Here is a 19,039-nt window from a genome sequence, read left to right as displayed (position 1 = left end):
CTCTGCCAGGACTTACTCTCCCGAGGCACCTAGAGCTGAGTCTGTAATAAATCAGGCAGCAGCCTCCATCCAAGACACGCACACCCCAGTTTGCTCTGCTGAAAAATGAGTGCCTAGCTTTTCATCTGAACACCTGCAGCAGGCAGGCAGCCGTGCTGACCCGAGGTGCGATATCACCTCCTGAATGAAAGGCACATTGCTGTTCAGACACTGTTTCCCTGGCTGGTTTGCTGCGCTCCGGTGTTTTTCTCCCAGGGCAGGGAGCTGGCTCCCACATCCTGATCCCTCGAGCTCTGGTGCCCCAGTCCACCTCAGTGCTATCAAAGTGAGTTTGAATCCATCAGCCTCTGAATCCATCAGCCTCTGAATCCATCAGCCTCTGAATCCAGTGACGCAGGTGTTGAACATGGCCATTGCCCTCTAACGAGTTGGTGAAAGATTGGCAGCAAAATCCTCCCGATACCGATGGAGGCTGCAGAGAGCTCTGGGAATGGGCACATGCAGGGCACAGTGGAGGGATGTGCTGCTGCCCAGACACAGGCATCTGGAGAGATATTTCCAGCAGGAGAAGTGGGCATGGGGGGGTAGGATTTTGCCCGGGACTCCTGTGGTAGCACAGCATCAGATCCAGCCCCGGGCAAGAGCACAGCTCTGCCAGCCACAGGAGGAAGAGCAGCAGTGGTCCTTGGAGCCGACTCGCTGCACTGAGATGCTTGGGAAAGTCAGGAGAGTGACCGGAGCCAGGACGTGGGGTGCAGGAGGGTGGTCACGCTCCCAGAGACACCCAGCGAGAGTGGCCATGTCCCCAGCAGCTGGGTCAGTGCACGGTCCCACCACAGCACGGAGTCTGTGGAGACAGCTGCCCGAGGTGGGGAGCTCACAGGCTCAAGCTCCCTGCGCTGCACAGGGGGGCATGGCCCCACTTGGGGAAGCTGGAGCCGAGGCCAAACCCATGTGGCTTTGCTTTGCACACTGCTGAGATCTTTTTTTATTGGGTTTGTTTTCACACAGATCCCCAGAACGCAGAGGCAGGCAGGAAAGTGAAAGCTGAAAGCAAACAGGAAAAAGGCAGGTTCCCTCCACTTCTATTTTTAACACCGCAAACAGCACCAGTATCATTATATTTAGAAAAAAAGAAATTCAGAGCGTTTCCTGCCTCCCCTTTCAATACCTTCAGCTATTTCCTTGCAGATGTTTCCAGGGGCCAGGGCTCAGAGGCAGGAGGAGACAGTCTGGACTCTCCCCCTGCAGACCAGCCCAGGGAGGGAAAGGTCCTGGGAAAGGAAAGCCAGCTAGAAGCAGGTGCCTGTGGCCCTTTGTGGGGACAGGGAGGACAACCAGGCTGTGGAGGATGTGGCCAGGTCGAAGCAGAAACTATGTGCCACTGCAGAGCCTTCAAGCTGCCTTGCTGTGAGCTGTAGCACCTTTGGTGACCTCCAAGGTGGCACAAGGGTGAGCACAATGCAGGGGAAGGCACAGCAGCACTGGCACGGCACAGGTTTAGGGGAGAGAGGCTGCGGCAGCCGAGGCTGGAGGCACAGTTCTGCCCTGCTGCGGGGACCCTGGGCTGAGCAGAGCGTCCCTGGGCCAAGCTCCTGGACAAGGGGGCTGGTCTGCACTGCCGGTCTCCTCTCGTGCCCAGCACCACCTCTGTGATGGGTGTCACACGTGGGACTGCTGAACAGCAGCAGCAGCAGCAAAGTGAGATCTCAAAGCCAGGGTTGCACATAGGGGGTGGCTGATGTCCCCTGTAGCCTCCACCTCTGCACTTGTCGTTTCTCTGCTTGTGCGTACCAGGCTGGCTCAGCTTCGCCTGTGCAGCTCAGAGGGTCTTCCCCTTCGCTTTGACAGCTCTCGGCTCGTTGCCTTGCACTGCAGGACTGCGGTTTGCTAAGTGTTTGTGTTTAATTCTCATGCAGGCGATGCAGAGCATGTTTTCGGGATGGCAGGCCAGCAGAGTGGCTTCGTCTGCACAGGCGACAGACCACATCTCAGCAGGACCGGGGGATGTAAAGAAAACTGGGGTTTGAATGCGGTCAGCTTCTGGCGGTGGAGAGTGCAGCCAGCCGCTGGGGAATTGGCTCTCCTAACCCCGACCGTGCTGTGCTAGATGTGGTTTCCCGAAAAATTGTAGCACAGGGAGACCAGGATTTCTCCATATGGCCTGGGGAGCTCCCTGCCCCAGGAAGGACATGGAGATAATGTTGGAAATGCGGCACAGACAGCATGCATGGCAGCCAAAAGCACCTCAAACACCCCTCCATCCCGGGCCATTAGCGAGGGCTGAAGAGCAGCCTGGCTGCCCCACATACACACAGATCTCCACGCTCTAAGTTGCTGCCTTGGCAGCCCTCTCCTGGGGCTCTGGCTGACTCCAAACCAGAGGGGGAAACCTGGCCGGGAGCAGCTCCAGGGACAAGCCGAACCACAGTCAGGCTGCCATCTCCAGCCCCGGGCAACTGGCTGCAGACAGTCCCATCGACCAAACACCCCCTTTCTGTATTTCCCTCCTCAAAGCCCTGCAGCTGGTGAAAACCTGACCCCAAAGGGTCTTTATTTGAGGACTACAGAATGGACGCCTTGCAATTCCCAGTACAGCCCAGCCCGTCCCACTTCCCAGCATGGCCGAGGGCAGGAGGCAGTCCCACTGCAGCTCCACCATGAGCTGCTGGGCTGTTGTCCAGGGTGGAGGCGATGGCCATGGGTGGGAGCCTTGCTCTGGTGACCCCCGGCAGGAGCTTCTGCTATTCTTTGCTTGGGGCTGCAGGGATCTGGGCTGCTGTCAAGGCACACATAGTTTTCACAACACCGCCCTGCCCGCCTCACCAAGACACCTCTGCAGATGGTCCCAGAGGTCTCCGGCCAGCTTGGCGATGCTCCGCGATGCTCAGCAGGCTCCTCTCGCCGCGGGCTGTCCGAGCTCTCAAAGGGAGCTCACCAGCAGCCTCCTGGGAGGAACCATTCCTGGTGGTGCAGTCAGAGCTGGGGAGGTGCCGATCTTGTGCTAGAAACAGAACTCGCCCGGTTAAGCAATCAGAAATGGCAATCTGTGGTGAAGGGGACCAGCCCAGAACAAGCGGATACTAATGCAGAACCTGACCATCACAGTGAGTCATGAGTTATGGATGGGCTTTTTAAAAAAAAAAAAAAAAAAAAAAAGAAAATCTAAAAAGCTTCATTCAGAAAAGGGAACACTTCCAGAACAGTCTCCCTTCTCATGGCTGGGAAGGCCATGGGTGTCAGGACCCCATGCAGGCAGGGCTTGCCTGGCTGAAAGCCAACAGAGTCTCACTAAATAAGAATCGGGGAGTTTTCCTGCAACTGCTAATCAAGCGTATCGTGGGAGCGAGGGGGGTGGCTGCAGTGCAGCAGCAGGTGGTGGCTGTAACTTGCAGCCTCACCCAGCCAGGTGAAGATGGAGGTGTCACCACAGAAGATGGAGACATCACCTTGTTTGGTGGGCAGCAGCAGCTCAGAGCCTGCAGAGCAGCTCAGGCGGGAAGGTGAAGCACTCACCACTCCATCTCCTCCTGCCACTGCGGTGCTGAGGCATGGGTAGCTCCCAGCCCAGGGGCTCTGTTCACCTTCTTTTCCTATTTCTCTTTTCCATCGTGGTGTCTGGGGACGCTCTCCTGAGACTGCTGGGAGACCCTCATGGTGGGGTTTTCCCGTCCCCCTGGGGAACAGCGGGACAAAAATCAGACTGTCACAGCCCTTCTCCTTCCCCTTCCTCACCACACCACACCAGGGAATACACCCATTTGCAGGAGACCCCCATGCAGGACGTTGTCCCCCAGCCTCTGCTTGCTTTCCCAGGAAGAAATTCCTGCCATCTCCAGATGGCCGCAGGCACCACCTTCCAGGAGACTGGCTGCAGGGGATCTCCCAGGCTGCGCTTCCTCCTCCAGATGTGCTTTTGTGGGTGCAGCTCCCCAAGACACAGCCATGCCCTTGAGGAGGAAGCGTCTCTCGCATGCAGATTGACGCCACGCTTGACACAGCTCGGGCTCAGCCAGCATGAGGTCTGAGGACACCGTCCCCTCCAGCTCTGTCCCTGTGGTCCTGCAGGTCTCCAGCCCCCCCAGTGCCCACGCTGAGCCCCTGCCCAGGCTGCGCTGGGTGCCAGCCCACCGAAACCTCCCCACACCGCGGGGGCCAGCATGAGCCAGCCTGGCTGTAAAGGGCCAGTCTTGGTTCTTGCTTTGTGGTGAGAGCACAAAAGAAGCCCAGCCAAGCAGGCTGGTTGCTTTTAATTAGACTCGGGAGCTGTGTGAGGCAGCCACCTCCCTGTTCCTTCATGGGGGATTCTCATTTAGGGGACACCGGTTTGCAATTAGCAAGTTGCCGCTCTCCCACCTCCCACGGCGGCAGCAGGTCACCCTGCCCCGTGGGCAGCCTGACAGCTGGGCGAGAGCGTGCCCAGCCAAACACCTTTTACAAATCATTCTGCATAGTTTGCATTCTCGGCCGGTTTATGAGCATTTCAGCTCCTCATATTGATCAGGGCTGGAGCCGAAGTAATTACGTTCATCAGAAATAATTTCCCCTGATTTTGAGTCATATTTGAGCTGGTGCCCACCTCCTCCGCTCGCCCCTCGACACAGGCAGCTCTCTTTGCTCGCTGGTACATACTTTCCAGGCGACATCGTTGCTTTCATAACCATCTCTCTGAGACCGAGAGGTTTGTTTTTCTCAACTGGATCCCACACACACACTAAAGGTTTCAGTCGTGTCTTTATTGACTTGGCTGGGGATGTGGACAAGAGGAGTGGTTAACGTGAAGTGCATGCTTGGGAGATGTCTCTGGCATCAGGAGGGGGCATAGGGTAGGGCTGAGGGCCTAGGACCCCTCTGCACATGGAGGCATCACTGGCCTCAGCCTTTCTAGTTTTGCTCAGGAGATGGAGAGCAAGACTTGCTTTACTCCCTGAGGTAGAGGTAGGAAGCAGGACTCACCCCCAAAGCCTTTGGTGGGAGCCCTGGGGAGTAACCGCAGGTCTCCTTAACAACTGGAGTTTTTGGGTGGTGACCAGTCATTTGTGTTTTTCTAAGTGCTGGGTCTGAACGAAGCACTGGTGCAAGACAGTTGTACTGGCAGCTCTTCAGTCCTCCCCAGACCAGCTCACTGTGCTGAGCCCTGCTCATGTCTAACCTGAAAGCCCCTTCCCTGCATGGGCCAGACTCCTTCCAATCAGCAAGGATGCTAAGTGCCTGTTGCACAAGGTCTTTGGGAAGGTCCCAGCAACACCCAGGAATTTGCAAGGAAGCTGTGCAGAGCATCCACTGGAGATATGCCAGCCGAGGAAGGTTATCTTTGCCCCAGGTCACTGTCCCCTCCCCAGCACCGTCCTGTCCAAATGCCATCACCCTCTCTTCCCTGCACACAGTCCCATCATCCTGGATCCACCATCACCCTGAGCTGCTTCAGCTCGCAGTGCTCCTGCTGATGGCGAGCCAAGGCCAGCCCTGGGGATGTGAAAGGCTGTGACATTTGGGAACAGACACCACCCGTGTCACCCAAACCTCTCCCAGCACCACCCACTCCCCAGGCGCAGCACTAGCTGCTGCGTGGGTGCAGCACTTGCGTCCTCAAAGGTCTTCCCAGAGTCAAGGCAATAGGGCTGGAAGGAAACACAGACATCACCTAAGCTCTCCTGCTCTAAAGCAGAGCTGGCTGCAATTAAAAGGTGAGTTTGGTGAGACCTAAAAGCATCACGGGCTGTACCGTAGTGCGTGCCTCCACTTGCAGCCTATTTGATGCTGCAAGGGACATGGTGCTGCTTGAGAACACATAGCACACTTGAGCAAGACAAGAACTGAAGGAAAAACGCAGTCTATTTTAGCCTGAAACCACAAGACAAACAGAGATAGTCAAAAAGAATGAGCAATTTGATCAGGAAACATGAGTTAGCCATGCAGCTCCATGGAAAATACCAAAGGCCTGTCAGTAACCACACAAGGTTAGGATCCGGGGTTTATATCTTGTCTGAAAGACAAAACTTCTAGTGAGTTTTTTTAAAAGAAAGAAGTTTATGTTTGATGATGTTTGATCCCAAAAATAAAGTCTCAGAGGATCACAATGTTTGATACGTGATGATTTCTGACACTGTTTTCCAAATAATAACGGAAAGACTCATCTGGCTGAAGTTTCCAGGCTTTGTTTTACAAAAGTCTTGTTCTTGGGGTTATCTGAATGTTTAACTTAGGGGGACAATTATGAATTGCTTTCGTCTGGACTGCAGCAAAAAAAAAAAAAAAATCACACAAAATTACTGCCCAGGGTTTGATATGTCTATTAAGAAAAAGCATTGTCCTTTCACAACAGCTGATACAAGGCTGGGCTGTACTAATGAGAAGCCCCTCAATCTGAATGATGAGATCTCGCTATAGTTTTGGCTAAACAAGGTTGTGATAGTCCGTTTGCTCCCCATATAATTGCTCAGCTCCTTCCTCTTGGCAATGTCAGACTTTGAGACCAGAACCAGCACCGAGTCCCATTTATCAGTGCTTCTTTCTAATGAAACCTACTTAAAACCTCCTGGAAAATGGTGAAGGATCAAGTGTCCCCACCACCTCCCCATCCAAAAGACCCTTTCTCCTTGGGAGAGGGCAATGCCTGCCTGTTGCTCGCTCCCTCGCTGGCCTCGCTGCAGCGGCTGGGAACTTGGAGGGGTCAGTTGGTCCCAGATGAAGCCGAGATTTTCTGATGTAGTTGCCTGACCATCAGAAACTGGATGGCAGCCCTGAATTCTTTTCTCACAAGTCACTTGGACAGGCCCCAGATGGTAAATACTTTCAGTCTCTCCTAGCCCGGGTCTGGGGTGGAAGCAGTGACCTCAAGGTAAAAGATTGCCTGGCCCGTCCCTCGGGGTGGCCAGTCCTCCCATCCCAGCTCTGCTCTCCAGCTAAGGCGCGAGAACCAGAGGGAATAACAATGGCCAGACAGGGATGGAAATGGCCATCACCACCTCTCTCGGCTCTTGCTGTTTGAAACTGGAGCCGGATTCATTCTGGGTAGGAAACAACTTTCCCATCCTGCCAAAAATGAAGGTATTTCAGTTTTCCAAAGCTGGGGTGTTTCCAGAAGTCTCATGAAAAACAGCCAGCAGCCACCCCAAAGTGTCCAACAGCTGAGGGAGACCTGAAACGTCTCCTTTTCATCTCAAGGCTCTTGACTCTTCCAAGCTGGATGTCTGTCCAGCTTTCCCACCAGTGCTGTCCACCCTCCATGGACAGCCCTGCTCCCCTGCAGCAGGGATTTCAGCCAGGAGTGCCCAGCAGCAAAGGGAACATCCTCCCCACCAAGGTATGGAGCTGGGCTCACCCTAGACCCATGATTTCACCGCTGATATGAAGAGGAACAGACCCAGCGAGGACCCAGGACAGCCCAGGTGCTCCCCAGCAGAGATGGATGTCCAGACCCTGGGCTGACTTCAGCCAGCTCTAGGGAGAGTGTTCAACACATGGCGTAAAGAAGGGGAGAGTCTCAAGCAAAGGAAAGGGATGGAGGGAGAATATGGTCTATATCCATGACAGATGGATGCAATTTCAGCTGAGCAGGGTGCACAAATGAGAGCTTTGCAGTGTTATTCACGATGGCACGTTAAATGGCACAGACATGGAAAAAAAAAAACCCACCCAGCTGTCTAAAATGTAAATTCACTGGGTCAATTCCTTCATTTCTATAGAAACAGCAGAGCTTGCCAGCGGCTAACTCAAAGGAGATGTATTCAGATCCCTGTATCAACTATTTTCTTGCACAACTGACCACAAAAAAAAAAAAATTACAACACAAAAAAACCCCTGACAATAATACCATGGAAACTGTGGAGCACAACATATGGACTTAATTACTAGCTATGAAATCACACGTATGGTACAGAACACATATGGGGTACGTGCTCCAGAGGGGAAGGGTTTTAACTATTTATAAAATCAACTGCTCTTGTGCAGCTTTGCAAATCAAAACCTGAGCAAGGGCTGTATGGCTTTGCCAGGCTCTGCCTGCAGCCCGGCCCCCCGCACAGCGACCTGGGTGGGCACGTGGGACCCGGAGAGCCAGGAGAAGGGAAGCTCAAGCCCAGGTCACCCATGGAAAAGCCTCCTTGGGAAGACAGGGTCACGGTGGACTTTGTGGGTGCCTCTCCAGCTGGCTCCTCCTGGCATCCCCAAAACCCAGCCAGGTACCACCGGGGATTGCTGATGCCGATGCCATCTGCAGTATGGGCAGCTGGCCAGGCACGGGATGGTGGGTTTGGCCCCTGTCCGGCTGCTTGGCTCGGTGCTGCGGCTCTCTGTCGCTGCTTCCTGGTGATGTCATACCATCACAGTGATGTCACCTTACTCCAGCAACATCACAGTGACATCACCTTACTCCAGCAACATCACAGTGACATCAGGTGGGGGTGAGGGGAAGCAATGTTCCCCTCTTGTCTCAAGCTGAGGTAGAGGGTAAAGAACGGGTCCCCAGCCCAAAGAGCCGAACCCGTATCCGGGGAGGGGGGCAGGTAACGGCCAGTGGGCTCCCCCGGGCAGCCCTGAGCCCCAGCCCCGCCGGGGGGGTGCCCCGCTGCCCCCCGAGACCTCACACTCAAGGCTGTTGGCTGTTCCCAGAGTTGCTCACTGAGGGCGATGAGAGGTTTTTATTTCCCTTACCGGCACTGTCACCTGATTTCCAACTGGGAAATGAAGTCATGCCCATTAATCAGGACTCCCTAATAAACACAAGCCTGGAATAATTAATTGAACTCCCATCCCCCTGCAGCAAGGCTGGATCAGCGCTTTGGCTGCTCTCAAGCCGTTGCTGATAGAGGCACCACAGCTGCCTCCGGGACGGCTGGCTGAGCTGCGGCATCTGAAACGTGGTGGCTGGCAGGAGGGCATCAGCTCGGGGGAGCGGAGGAGAAAACAGCAGCACAAGACGTGCCTCGGGCCTTTGGCATCAAACCTTCTGGCTTGTGAGCAATTGTCCGTAGGGCCGGAACCCGCCTGCTAGCGAGGACGGAACAATCCTCACCCCTCCCTTGCGATGGGCAGGGGTGCCAGTGCAGATCCCTGCACCTCCGGGCACGGCTTGGGTGATGCAGGGAGCTGGGGCTCCAACACAAGGAGCCGAGACTCCAGCGCCGGAATAAGTGACAGCAGCCTTTGGAAGGCGGCCTGGTATTTGCACAAGCTGCCATGACCTCGTTAACAGACTGATTGCAGCTAACGAAGCAAAACCCAAGTGCAGAATTGGGGTGGTAATGGGAGAGCTCTGACCGTGCGCTCCTCCCTGCCGGGCTCTGCCCTCTCTGCTCCCTGCCCTGGCTTCCAGGCTGTGGCAAGTGGCAGAGCTGAGGTCAGGATTGCTGCTCAGGTGACTGGGGACCTGTTTTGAAAAGCAAAAGGAAAGGAAAAAAGGGTGGAGGGAGCAATGGGATATCACTCCTAATTACAGAATTTCAGTGCTCTGCTTATACGGCACCCAGCCCCTCCTGTGTGTTTGCTGACATATATCACAACATATATAATCATAGGATACATAGCAGCAGTTCTCATCGTGCCTGTGAGATACGGAGAGTCTGTGTGCAGCCGCCAGGATCTGTCCCTTGGGCCAGGGCAGGAGCGGTGCTCCCAGCCCCAGCCCATGTCCTGCAGGCTGTGGGGTGCAGGAGAGGAGCTGGGGAGAGCTGCAGGGCACCCCAAATCCTTACATGAGCTCAGGCCTTTCCTTTGAGCTCTGCACTCAGAAATTCCCCTTCTTGCATTTTGTGCTAACATTGGGGGGGTGGGAACATGGAGAAGGGTCTCAGTTTCCTGAAAGTCTTGAGATGTTTAGTTTTTTCTTTCCTAAGAGCCAGCCTCGCAACCCCAGACACAGCGGCCGAGAGGAAAGCTTGCGCAGGGCAGACTGAGAAGTGTAAAGCATTGGGAGGCAACTGCTGAGCACTCGCTTCTCTTCCTCAAACTTGGATTTTAAATTCTCATGATTGCTTAAGATAGTCATAATTTTTTGGGAGCTGAACTCGGGTTTACAAGGCTTGAAATCAGCAGGGCCAGACCGCAGCCTTCTCTGCATCACGTACCCATGGCAACGCAACACGATGTGCATCCAACCCCCTGCCCCAGCAGCCCCCCTGGGCAGCCGCAGCCCCACGCAGGACGGGGATGCTGTGGCCGCACCACCACCACAGCACTTCCCTTTCCAGCTCTCGCTGTGCCAGAGGAACGAAGAGGGAAGCCTGCCTCTGCTGACTGCAAGTCACACCCTGACCCCAGCTATGGAGGGACAGGATCCTGCCCTCGACTTCAGGGCTCTGTACAGCACAGGCAACTCCCCGCTCTCCCACAGCCTGCCGTGCACCGCGCTCAGTACAAAATATAGGGGTGGGTCCCCCATTCCTGCTTGGTCCTGGCAGTGTCCCAGGATGGCAGCAGGAACAGCACTGCCAAACCTTTAGAAACCCAGGAGAAAGACACCGGCTCTGTCTGGGCAGACCTTGATCAGTAGGAAGAGGCATGGACCTTCCCTCCCGGTCATGGCTAGCATCAGGGAGCCGGTTCAGCCCACCAGCCTGGCTCCCCAGCACCTCTGCCGTGCTCCCCGGGGGGAGAGCGTCCCGTCTCCTCACTCCCTGTCTCGGTGGACAGCACGTTCTCACCTTGAGGGGAGTGGAAATGGCAGCTGGAATGTGGGCTGGAAAAAGAAAGAATGAAAAAAAAAAAAGAAAATCTTGAGGCTTGTCCAAAACTACTCATGTTTATATTGGAGCCTGTGAGTGACATCAGAGCAGGGAGAGTATAAACACCAGCAGGACCTACGTGGGGCTTTAAAACCTGCGAACACGCTGCTGACTCCAAAGCGCCTGGGGGGCGATGTGCTGAAGTGGCGGAGGGGAGAGCAGCATGAGGCTCCAGCTGGAGAAGCAGCTCCTCTTCCTCTCCCTCCTCTGCATCCTCTCCAAGGTAAGGGAGATGGGGCCCTGGGGCGGCTTTAGCCTTACTTGGGGAAGCACCCGGTTCTCGCAAAGCGAGACAGATGCAGGGAGGAACAGGGTGTTACAAGCATGGTGGCTAACGCCGGCTGGCACGCAGGCTGTATTTAGGCAGTGCCACGGGGGCAGAGCTACACTTGGGAGAAACATTTACAATTAAGCAGCAGGGTCTTAACATCCATGGGCCAAAGGCATTGGTTGTGCGAGTCCACGGAGCACGCAGGAATGACAGCAATGCGCTCTGTTGGCTCGCCCTGTCCCCGCAGCTCTCCCGGGGCTGTGGTATGCGTCCCTGCGAGCGAGCAGCAGCTCGGCGGTAGCGGCTCCTGCAGACTCCTTGGTCCCTGCCCAGGCTCCCGAGGCAGGGGGCCAAGCAGCAAGCACCAGCCTCGGCACTACTCAGCTCTCCCCCGCTCCCTGGCATGCTCATGCAAAGCCGATGCCTCCGACAGGATTTGGGTTGTTGTAGTGATTTTCTTTTTTTTTTTTTTTCTCTTGGACTCTGTGTGAAAATAGCTGCCTGTGCAGACAACAGGAAAGTTGAAAAGTTTGGGGTATCATCTCAGCTCCAAGTTCTTCTAATTGCTGCTTGAATCCCAAGGCACACCTTCTGCAAGCAGAGGGGGCATCTGCAAGGGGCAGCGCGGCAGCGTCATGCCTATTTGACTCCTTTCCCAGACACTTAAGATCTCTGACAGGAGCCACGCTGTCAGCGAAAGACAAGTTAATTACAAGGAGCAGGGAGGAATGGATTAATGGAGTTGGCTTGGCTAATCTTTCTAAAACATTGATCTGTAATAGCAACCTCCTTAAAGATGAAAAATGCCTTTGGCTCCCCGGGTAAGCTGTGATGGAGAAGTGACTCGTGCCCCAGGAGTGTCTGGAGAATCACCGAGGGCCCTCGTGCCTCCAGCACAAACCTGGCCACCACAGCCAGCCCTTCGCTCCCTGCCATGAGTCTCACGCTGGTTTCTGATAGTGCTGCTCATTGACAAAACTAGAGCAAGACTCAGATTGCCTGGCCCATTTCAAATATATTTTATCTCCAGTTCCTGGCACTGACATTTCTACAGGCCCATAACAAACATCAGAACTGCTGCAAATAGGGAACAGGTAGCACACCAGTACCTACCTTCTCTGTCTAACTGGTTGTGTCAGACCTGATGCTACTGGGAGAAGCTAAAAGAGAAAGAAAAATGGTATCTGAAATCCGCATGGTACAGCTGAACCCATTGCTCCCTTGGCAGTCTCAGCAGAGACACCAGTGTCTGGACCAGCACAGGGCTGAATTTTTTGGTTGCATGTTTGCTGAACCGCTGCCTGTGTTGCATGTGCTGGCTGGGTGGCAAACGGAGCGACGGGGCTGCTCGGAGCTGCTGCACGGGGCTCACGCACGCTGTCAGGCCAGTACTGGCAAAGAACTCACGTCCAAACTGCAGAGCCGACTCACTTGGCTTCAGGCCCTATATGCAACAGCCCTGTCAGATACGACATGACGGGCGCGCAAGCGCTGCCTGCAAAAGCTGCTTGTGCCAGGGTAACTGTGCAAGCAGAATGATAAACACCTACCTGCCCCGGTGCACTCCTGCGGGCACAGCCCTGGCAAGCAACCAGCTGAGCAGAAAAACAACTGTGGTGCACAGCCCTGCCCAAGCGATTACTCAGTCTAGCTGGGAGGGAAAATGTAGCTCCAGGTCCTCAGGCACGTGCCTATCTCAGGGCTCCTCGCCCAGCGGGCCAGGCCAGGCGAGGAGGCAGCTGGGCCAGGAAGGGGAGCACTGCGGTTCCCCTGGCTTCAGTTCCCCCGCCGCCGATGCGACGCCCTGGTTCTTGGCATGAATGGGAGCTGTTAAGACTGTTCGGAGTGAGGGTGCTCTGCCCTCGCCATGTGCATTCGGCCCCTGCAAAGCCACATCTCCAGCTGGGCACAACCCACCACCTTTGTGGCCGGCGTGGGGGCAGGCTGCTTTCCCCTCCCTCCTGCCAGGCTGCTGTGGATGCCTCTGGGGCTGCGAGCCCTGTTAAATGACCACCGCTACCTGGGATGTTCACTGTGCAGCTCCACCCTCCTGCAGAGCAGTGGTGTGTTTAAGTTCCCATCCTGTGGAGTGCTGAGCATCCCCGATTCTCCCTGGTTTCCATGGGTGCCCATCATGCTGTGCCTTTAGAGGACAATAGCTTTCCAGGCTGCTTCGCCTTATTCCCATGGATTTTCAGAGCCTCCCCCCACTGAAAATCTGCCCCCATGATTGAGAGAGGGTTACCTGGCTGTCCCAGCGAAATAGCAGCCAAAACCCCACCCGTATGGAATCAGCGATGGCTTTGCCTCTGCAGGTGTGTGCCCAGCTGTGCCGGAGACCATGCTACTGCCCCTGGGTGCCACCCCGCTGCCCCCGCGGGTCCCCCCTGGTCCTGGATGGCTGCGGCTGCTGTAAGATCTGCGCCCGGCGCCTGGGAGAGCCCTGCGACTTCCTCCATGTCTGCGACCAGAGCCAGGGCCTCGTCTGCGACTACAGCGCAGCACCCACGGGGACAGGAGCCACCTGCAATTGTGAGCACAGGGTTGTCCGCCCCCCCCAGGGATGCCGCTGTTCCCCCAGCCCAGCAGGCACCCCAGCTCCGGTCAGGGCCCCAGCCCGCTCCAGGCATCCCGCAGCACTTGCGGGGAAGCAGTTAAGGCTCCAAAAGCCAATTTCCTGAGGATGGTGCATGCAGCTTGGCCGTGGGGCTGTGCTGCAGCTCCAGCCAGCTCTCGTGCCGGAGCCAGCTGGGGTTTCTGGGGCGGTTTGATGGGGATGGGCACAGGGGTCCTGAGGATGCTGCAGTCACCCTGCCGGGGATGGAGCCTGGGGGTCCTGCAGAGACATTTCAGAGAAACTTTTTCTAGCCTGAAAACCCTGAAAGGGGGGGGTCAGAGCTGAAGGGCAGTGGGTTTCTCACCGACTGGTGAGCTGTTGCCTTGAAAATACAGAGATGAGGAGACAGGGAAGGGGAGGAGGTTGGGCCATGCACACGCTGCTGCAAACCCATGTCTGCCCTGCACACTTCTCAGTCACTTCTTTGACCCCCTCCCGTTCTGTCCCTTCATGCCAGCCCCACGGTTCTCCCCAGCAGTCCCCTCTGCCATCCACATCTCACCGTCCCTGTGTCCCTAACGGGCTCCCCGGCTGTTGCTTGCAGTTGAAGACGGCGAGGAGGGCTGCGAGGTGAACGGCCGGGTCTATCGGGACGGGGAGGTTTTCCAGCCCAGCTGCAAACTCCAGTGCCGCTGCCTGGACGGGGGCTTCACCTGCGTCCCACTCTGCCAGGAGAATGTCCGTCTGCCCACCCCCGACTGCCCCTACCCGCGGCGTGTGGAGGTCCCAGGGAAGTGCTGCCCAGAGTGGATCTGTGAGGCCCGAGACCAGCACCTCCTCCGGGATGCCAGGGCAGGTAAGACGCAGGACATGCCAGTGAGGGGATGCTCACGCAGGTGTCTGGGGATGGTCCCTTCACTCCAGGCCACGAACATTAACAGGCGACACCTCGTTGCACGTTTCCCCGTCATGCAGGGCTATGCCCACAGCACCCGCAGGGCACGCTGCACAGTGCTGGCTCCAACCACCCTTTTCCCCTCGTCTCTTTTCATCCAGCCCCTGGGCCGGCCTCCCCGCCGCTGCCGTACCCCTGCCAGGAGTGGGGCACGGAGTGGAGCGCCTGCTCGGCCACCTGCGGCGTGGGCTTTTCTACCCGCATCTCCAACCAGAACCACTACTGCAGGCTGGAGACTCAGAGGCGGCTCTGCATGGCCAGACCCTGCCCAGCTCTGCCGGCAGCATCCCTAGCGGTAAGTGAGGGCCTTGATGAAGTAGACACCTCTGGGCAAAAGGTTTGACTGAGAAAGGGAAATGCCAGCCAACACGAGCCATGGGACCCCCCATTACCTGTGGGCACCCTGTCACCCCTCCTCAGCCATGACCTGGCTGTGTCTCAGGGACAGATAAACCATCTCCTGAAACTGCGCTTGGAAAACAGCTGATAGTAGGTGCAGACCTGAATTTTGGGGTGTCTGGATGTCTGAATCCAAGAGCACTGTGGATCCCACATAACCCTGAGCCCCACAGGTGGGTTTGACCTGCCCCCTGTGGCTGGAGATGCATTTGCTGCCTGGGTGCACCCGAGAGGCAGAGCTCTGCCACCCCTTTGATTAGCCTGGCACAGCCCTGGTGCGGACACAGTGCAAAACCGCCTTGCTCACATGCAGCCAGGCACCCACACTGCCAAGTGCCCCGGCTCCTTAGATGTGGGGGGGCACCACCCCCCTGCTCCATCTCCCCGTCACTCTCTGCTCTGCCTTTCCAGAGGGGAAGAGGAGGTCGTTTGTAGCTGTGCCCACCCCGGTCACATCCCGGAGCCAACGCCTCGTCCCGGCAAAGAGTCTGGCAGAAGCCCACGGCACTGTGATTTTGGTGGAGAAGGAAGAAGCATCCCTTGGGAAACCAGGGAAGAACTGATGGACTTTGGCTGCAAAGGAGGGTGGAAATAGAAAACAAGATCCCCATGTCACACAGCACCTGCCCCCTCTGTGCACCCCGCTGCCCCAGGCAGAGTTACTGGGCAGCATCCCTGAGTTTCTTAGGCTGAATGAATTGGGAAATGGGGAAGCCATGCCATGAGCATGAACCCATCCAAGAAACTGGGAATTGGTCCTTTCCTGGATCGTTGGGACTTTTGGAGAGGTGATGCTACTCCTCCGCCACGTCACCCACGCAGATCTGCTCTGCAGGGGCTGCGAGAGAGACCACCTCCAGCACCGGGACACGTACACCACTGGGGTGGCCCTCGCACCCCAGCCTGCCGGGATAGGAGTGGGCACTTCAGGCCGCACCCCACAAGTCACCGCCACACCAGGCTGCGCAGCTCAACCCTGCACGAGCTCTGCCATCCCACGCTATCCACCCCGCAACGCAGCAGCCGCCTTCCTGGGCATGGGCAGAGGCGTCCTCCTGATGGCAGCTCTAATTCACTTCCCCACGTCTCTCCAGAATAAACACGAACCTTCCTGCTCCGCCTGGCCTCCTCCTCTCCAAAGCGCTGGCGGTTTGGCAGAGCTTCGGCGAGCGAGGAGCTCAGACGCAGGAGACACCGCTCCGCAGCACCAGACATACCGCCTGCCATCCAAGCACAAACCCCATGAGCCAAGGCCAAAAGAAAAGCGGAAAAAGAGAAAACAAATAGCAAAGATGAGTCGGGGCTGTCTCCCGACAGGCTGGAGCTGCTCCAGCTATGCAAGAGTCGGCGCAGGAGAGCTGCTCGGCGGCGCTGCCTTTATTTTCTCACAGTGATAATCCTTCTGAGTGATTGAAAAATGAAACCCAAATGCCCTCTAACGGCCTCGCACATGCGTGCAGAGGGAATGCACGTCCCATGGCAGGGCGAGACGGGCAACTAGAAAGGAGCAGCGGTTTAGATGACTTGTCCGGGGAATATCTGCACAGTTTAGATGTGTATTTGTGGAACTGAAAATAAAGATGTGCTCATCTAGGTACGGAGCTTGTCTGGGCCTGTCTGTGCGGGGTGAGCCCGGCTCTGGTGTGCCCTCGGGAGTCCCGCTGCTCACGGCCAGCTCGGCTGTTGGAGGAAAGGTCTGACCCAGCACGGGGCAGCTTGGAGGCAACTCAGTTCAGGCTGCTTAGAATAAGAAGCAAACAAACAAACTTGAATCAAAGCACTCAAAATATTATTACAGTATATTATATCCTGGATTAAATTTTGCCCCTTTGTTTTTATCCAGCTCCATCTGCTCTGCCGACAGGACCGACCCTGGCCATAGCGGTGCCCGGGTCCCCCCTCACTGCCAGGCTGCGATGGAGAGCAGGGCACGGCACTGGCTGCGCTACTGCAGGGTCTGCAGCCCCAGCACAGCCAGGTCATGCCTCTTCTCAGTCTCCCAAAAACCAAAGCCCAAATTCTCCCCCTGTAATTCATCCCTCCTCCCACCAGTCTCACACCTCCTCCACTCACCCCAAACCCCGACTTCCCCGGCATCATGCCACCATGGTCACCAGCTGACTGTCCTCCCGACCCAGGCCAATGTGGTAGCGGGGCAGATTCGGGGGTGCAGGAGCAGAAGGTTGAATGGTAGAGGGAGCTTTTCTCTCCTGCCTGGGGGAAAAGCCTCCCACAAGCAGCACAAAAGGCAGCAGGGCCAAGGCACCCGCTCGCCCGCTCCCCTGGCCCCTGCAAGTGCTGAAAATAAAATTAAAGTCAAGGATGCTTTTCAGTCACCTCTTGCGGGGTGTAAAAGAAAAAAAAAAAAAAAATCTCACTGCTCACGCAGTAAAACATTGCTTACAAAGAGAATTATTTACTGTGATCATCTGGTGCCCTGCCCAAATACAAATCATTAATTCAGTTTGATACAGGGGATGCTGGCAGGCAGCAAATCGCAGAATTAACATGGCCATTGTTGGCTTTTTTACTTCTGCAATGGCCGTGCCAAAAAAGTGGTGGCACGAGGCTCATGTAGATGTTTAAAACCGCAATGTTCCTCAACTGACATAGATAAGACATGTTCTGTGTACTAAAAATCCTGGGTTTAAGCCAGTTCTTGTTTGAGCACGTTGGGCCATGGCCACCAAGGCTGGGTGAGCTCCTGGCAGGGAGTGCTGCCAGGGCTTTCACCCCCTCCCAAATCCTGACCATACTCCTCTGGGTGATGGGAAAAATCAAAGGTCACTTTTTAAGCAGCAACCTGTAATTCTCATCTCAAACAGAAATGACTCAGCGCACCTTTACTATAATTTTCTTTTTTTTTTCTGCAAAATGTCATTTCTCCCTGATTCACTAAGCAGAAAACATCTAAATAATGAATTAATGAATCCAAATAAGTCAGAGTTATTTTTCCCTAAGAATACTGAGAAATCAACTCTTACAATTTGATTGCCAGTCTCACAATATTTGCTGTTCCCTCTAAAGCCCTGCTACCCTGGAAACACGTGGGTATTTGAGGATCTGGTTTATTGTAGCCTCTGCCACAGCAGGTCCTGGGCTTTGCCTGCTCTTGTGGGGCAGCAGATAAACACTGCCATCCACAGATGATTATGGTCACCTGTAAAGGTAAAAAACCCCAACAAAACCAAATCCCAAAACCCCCCAAAAACCAGAAGACAACTCACCCCAGTCCTCAAGGCATGCTACCATATCTGCAGAGGTAAATGGCATGTGATTTGATAACATTCTATACTCCCGAACCAGCGGTGAGCAACAGATCACAGCTCATTTCAGTGCAAGCACACAGAACAGCTGAAGGAGAAACTGCATGCCGCTGTATGACTAAACAACATGCATCAGAATTGTTTTTCCAAGCCATTCTCATGACTGATGATTTTTGAAAGCATGGAGTTGGCTGAGATAGGGCTGGATGAGCCCCTCATTAAAGCTAAATGTTGTCACATGCCTCTCTGAGCACAAGAGTGCAGTGCTCAATAAAAAAAAGAGTAGATCAAGGTGCTTGCTTTGCTGCTGGAGAAGAGCCTTGAATTGGTTGCCTGAAAGCCCATCGCTCAGGTTCTGTGTCTGCTACTTGCAGGAGCTATCGCAGGGCAGCGCGAGGGCACAGGGCTGGATGCGCTGGCAGCAGCATTGCTGCCGCGTGCCGGAGCTGGGAACGGAGGGACCGTCCCAATACAGGATATTCAGGCAGAGCTGGGCAGTAGCACCTCTATCGCGAGTGAAATCGCGGGTAAAGAGAACACCTTAAATACACACAAGGCAGGCACGAGAGAGGCACCGTGCCGCTGCGTGTGCATCTGCAACAGGGAGCAGGAGATGAGGAGGGCATGGGGCTGCAGCTGAGCATGGGCAGTGATCCCTGTGCCCTGCCCTGCTCCTCCCTTCCCATGGCAGGAGGCACCCAGCCCCAAGCCTTCATTCTGGGGACAGAGATGAGAGCAGCTTGTGACCCTTCCCGTGATTACAGCAGTCTTCCCAGCCAGCTGCTGTCTCTGCCTCAGTTTCCCCAATGGTTGATGCTCTGGGACAAAGGAAAACCACTCCCAGTTTGTTCTTCTTGTCTCACTGCA

At 55.5% G+C, this 19,039-nt stretch overlaps 1 protein-coding gene and 1 long non-coding RNA gene across 2 annotated transcripts; one reads left to right on the top strand and one right to left on the bottom strand.

Annotated features, from left to right (window-relative positions):
* Positions 1 to 10,778: 10,778 nt before the first annotated feature.
* CCN5 (cellular communication network factor 5) lies at positions 10,779 to 16,503 on the top strand. The gene is made up of 5 exons (XM_075768223.1): positions 10,779 to 10,947; positions 13,311 to 13,527; positions 14,157 to 14,408; positions 14,609 to 14,802; positions 15,318 to 16,503. Exons 1-5 carry the CDS (start codon positions 10,888 to 10,890, stop codon positions 15,339 to 15,341), a joined length of 747 nt encoding a protein of 248 aa, XP_075624338.1. The 5' UTR covers positions 10,779 to 10,887; the 3' UTR covers positions 15,342 to 16,503.
* On the bottom strand, positions 15,987 to 17,661 carry LOC142604077 (uncharacterized). Its single transcript, XR_012837969.1, has 2 exons — positions 16,980 to 17,661; positions 15,987 to 16,643 (listed from the first exon to the last, which is right to left on the bottom strand). It is a non-coding gene; the product is annotated as an uncharacterized LOC142604077 (long non-coding RNA).
* Positions 17,662 to 19,039: the final 1,378 nt, after the last annotated feature.

This window comes from Balearica regulorum, chromosome 16, assembly GCF_011004875.1.
Source record: "Balearica regulorum gibbericeps isolate bBalReg1 chromosome 16, bBalReg1.pri, whole genome shotgun sequence".
In the NCBI taxonomy this organism is placed as follows: domain Eukaryota; kingdom Metazoa; phylum Chordata; class Aves; order Gruiformes; family Gruidae; genus Balearica; species Balearica regulorum.
Note: the sequence above shows the minus strand (reverse complement) of the source record. Positions and strands in the feature narration are given on the sequence as shown.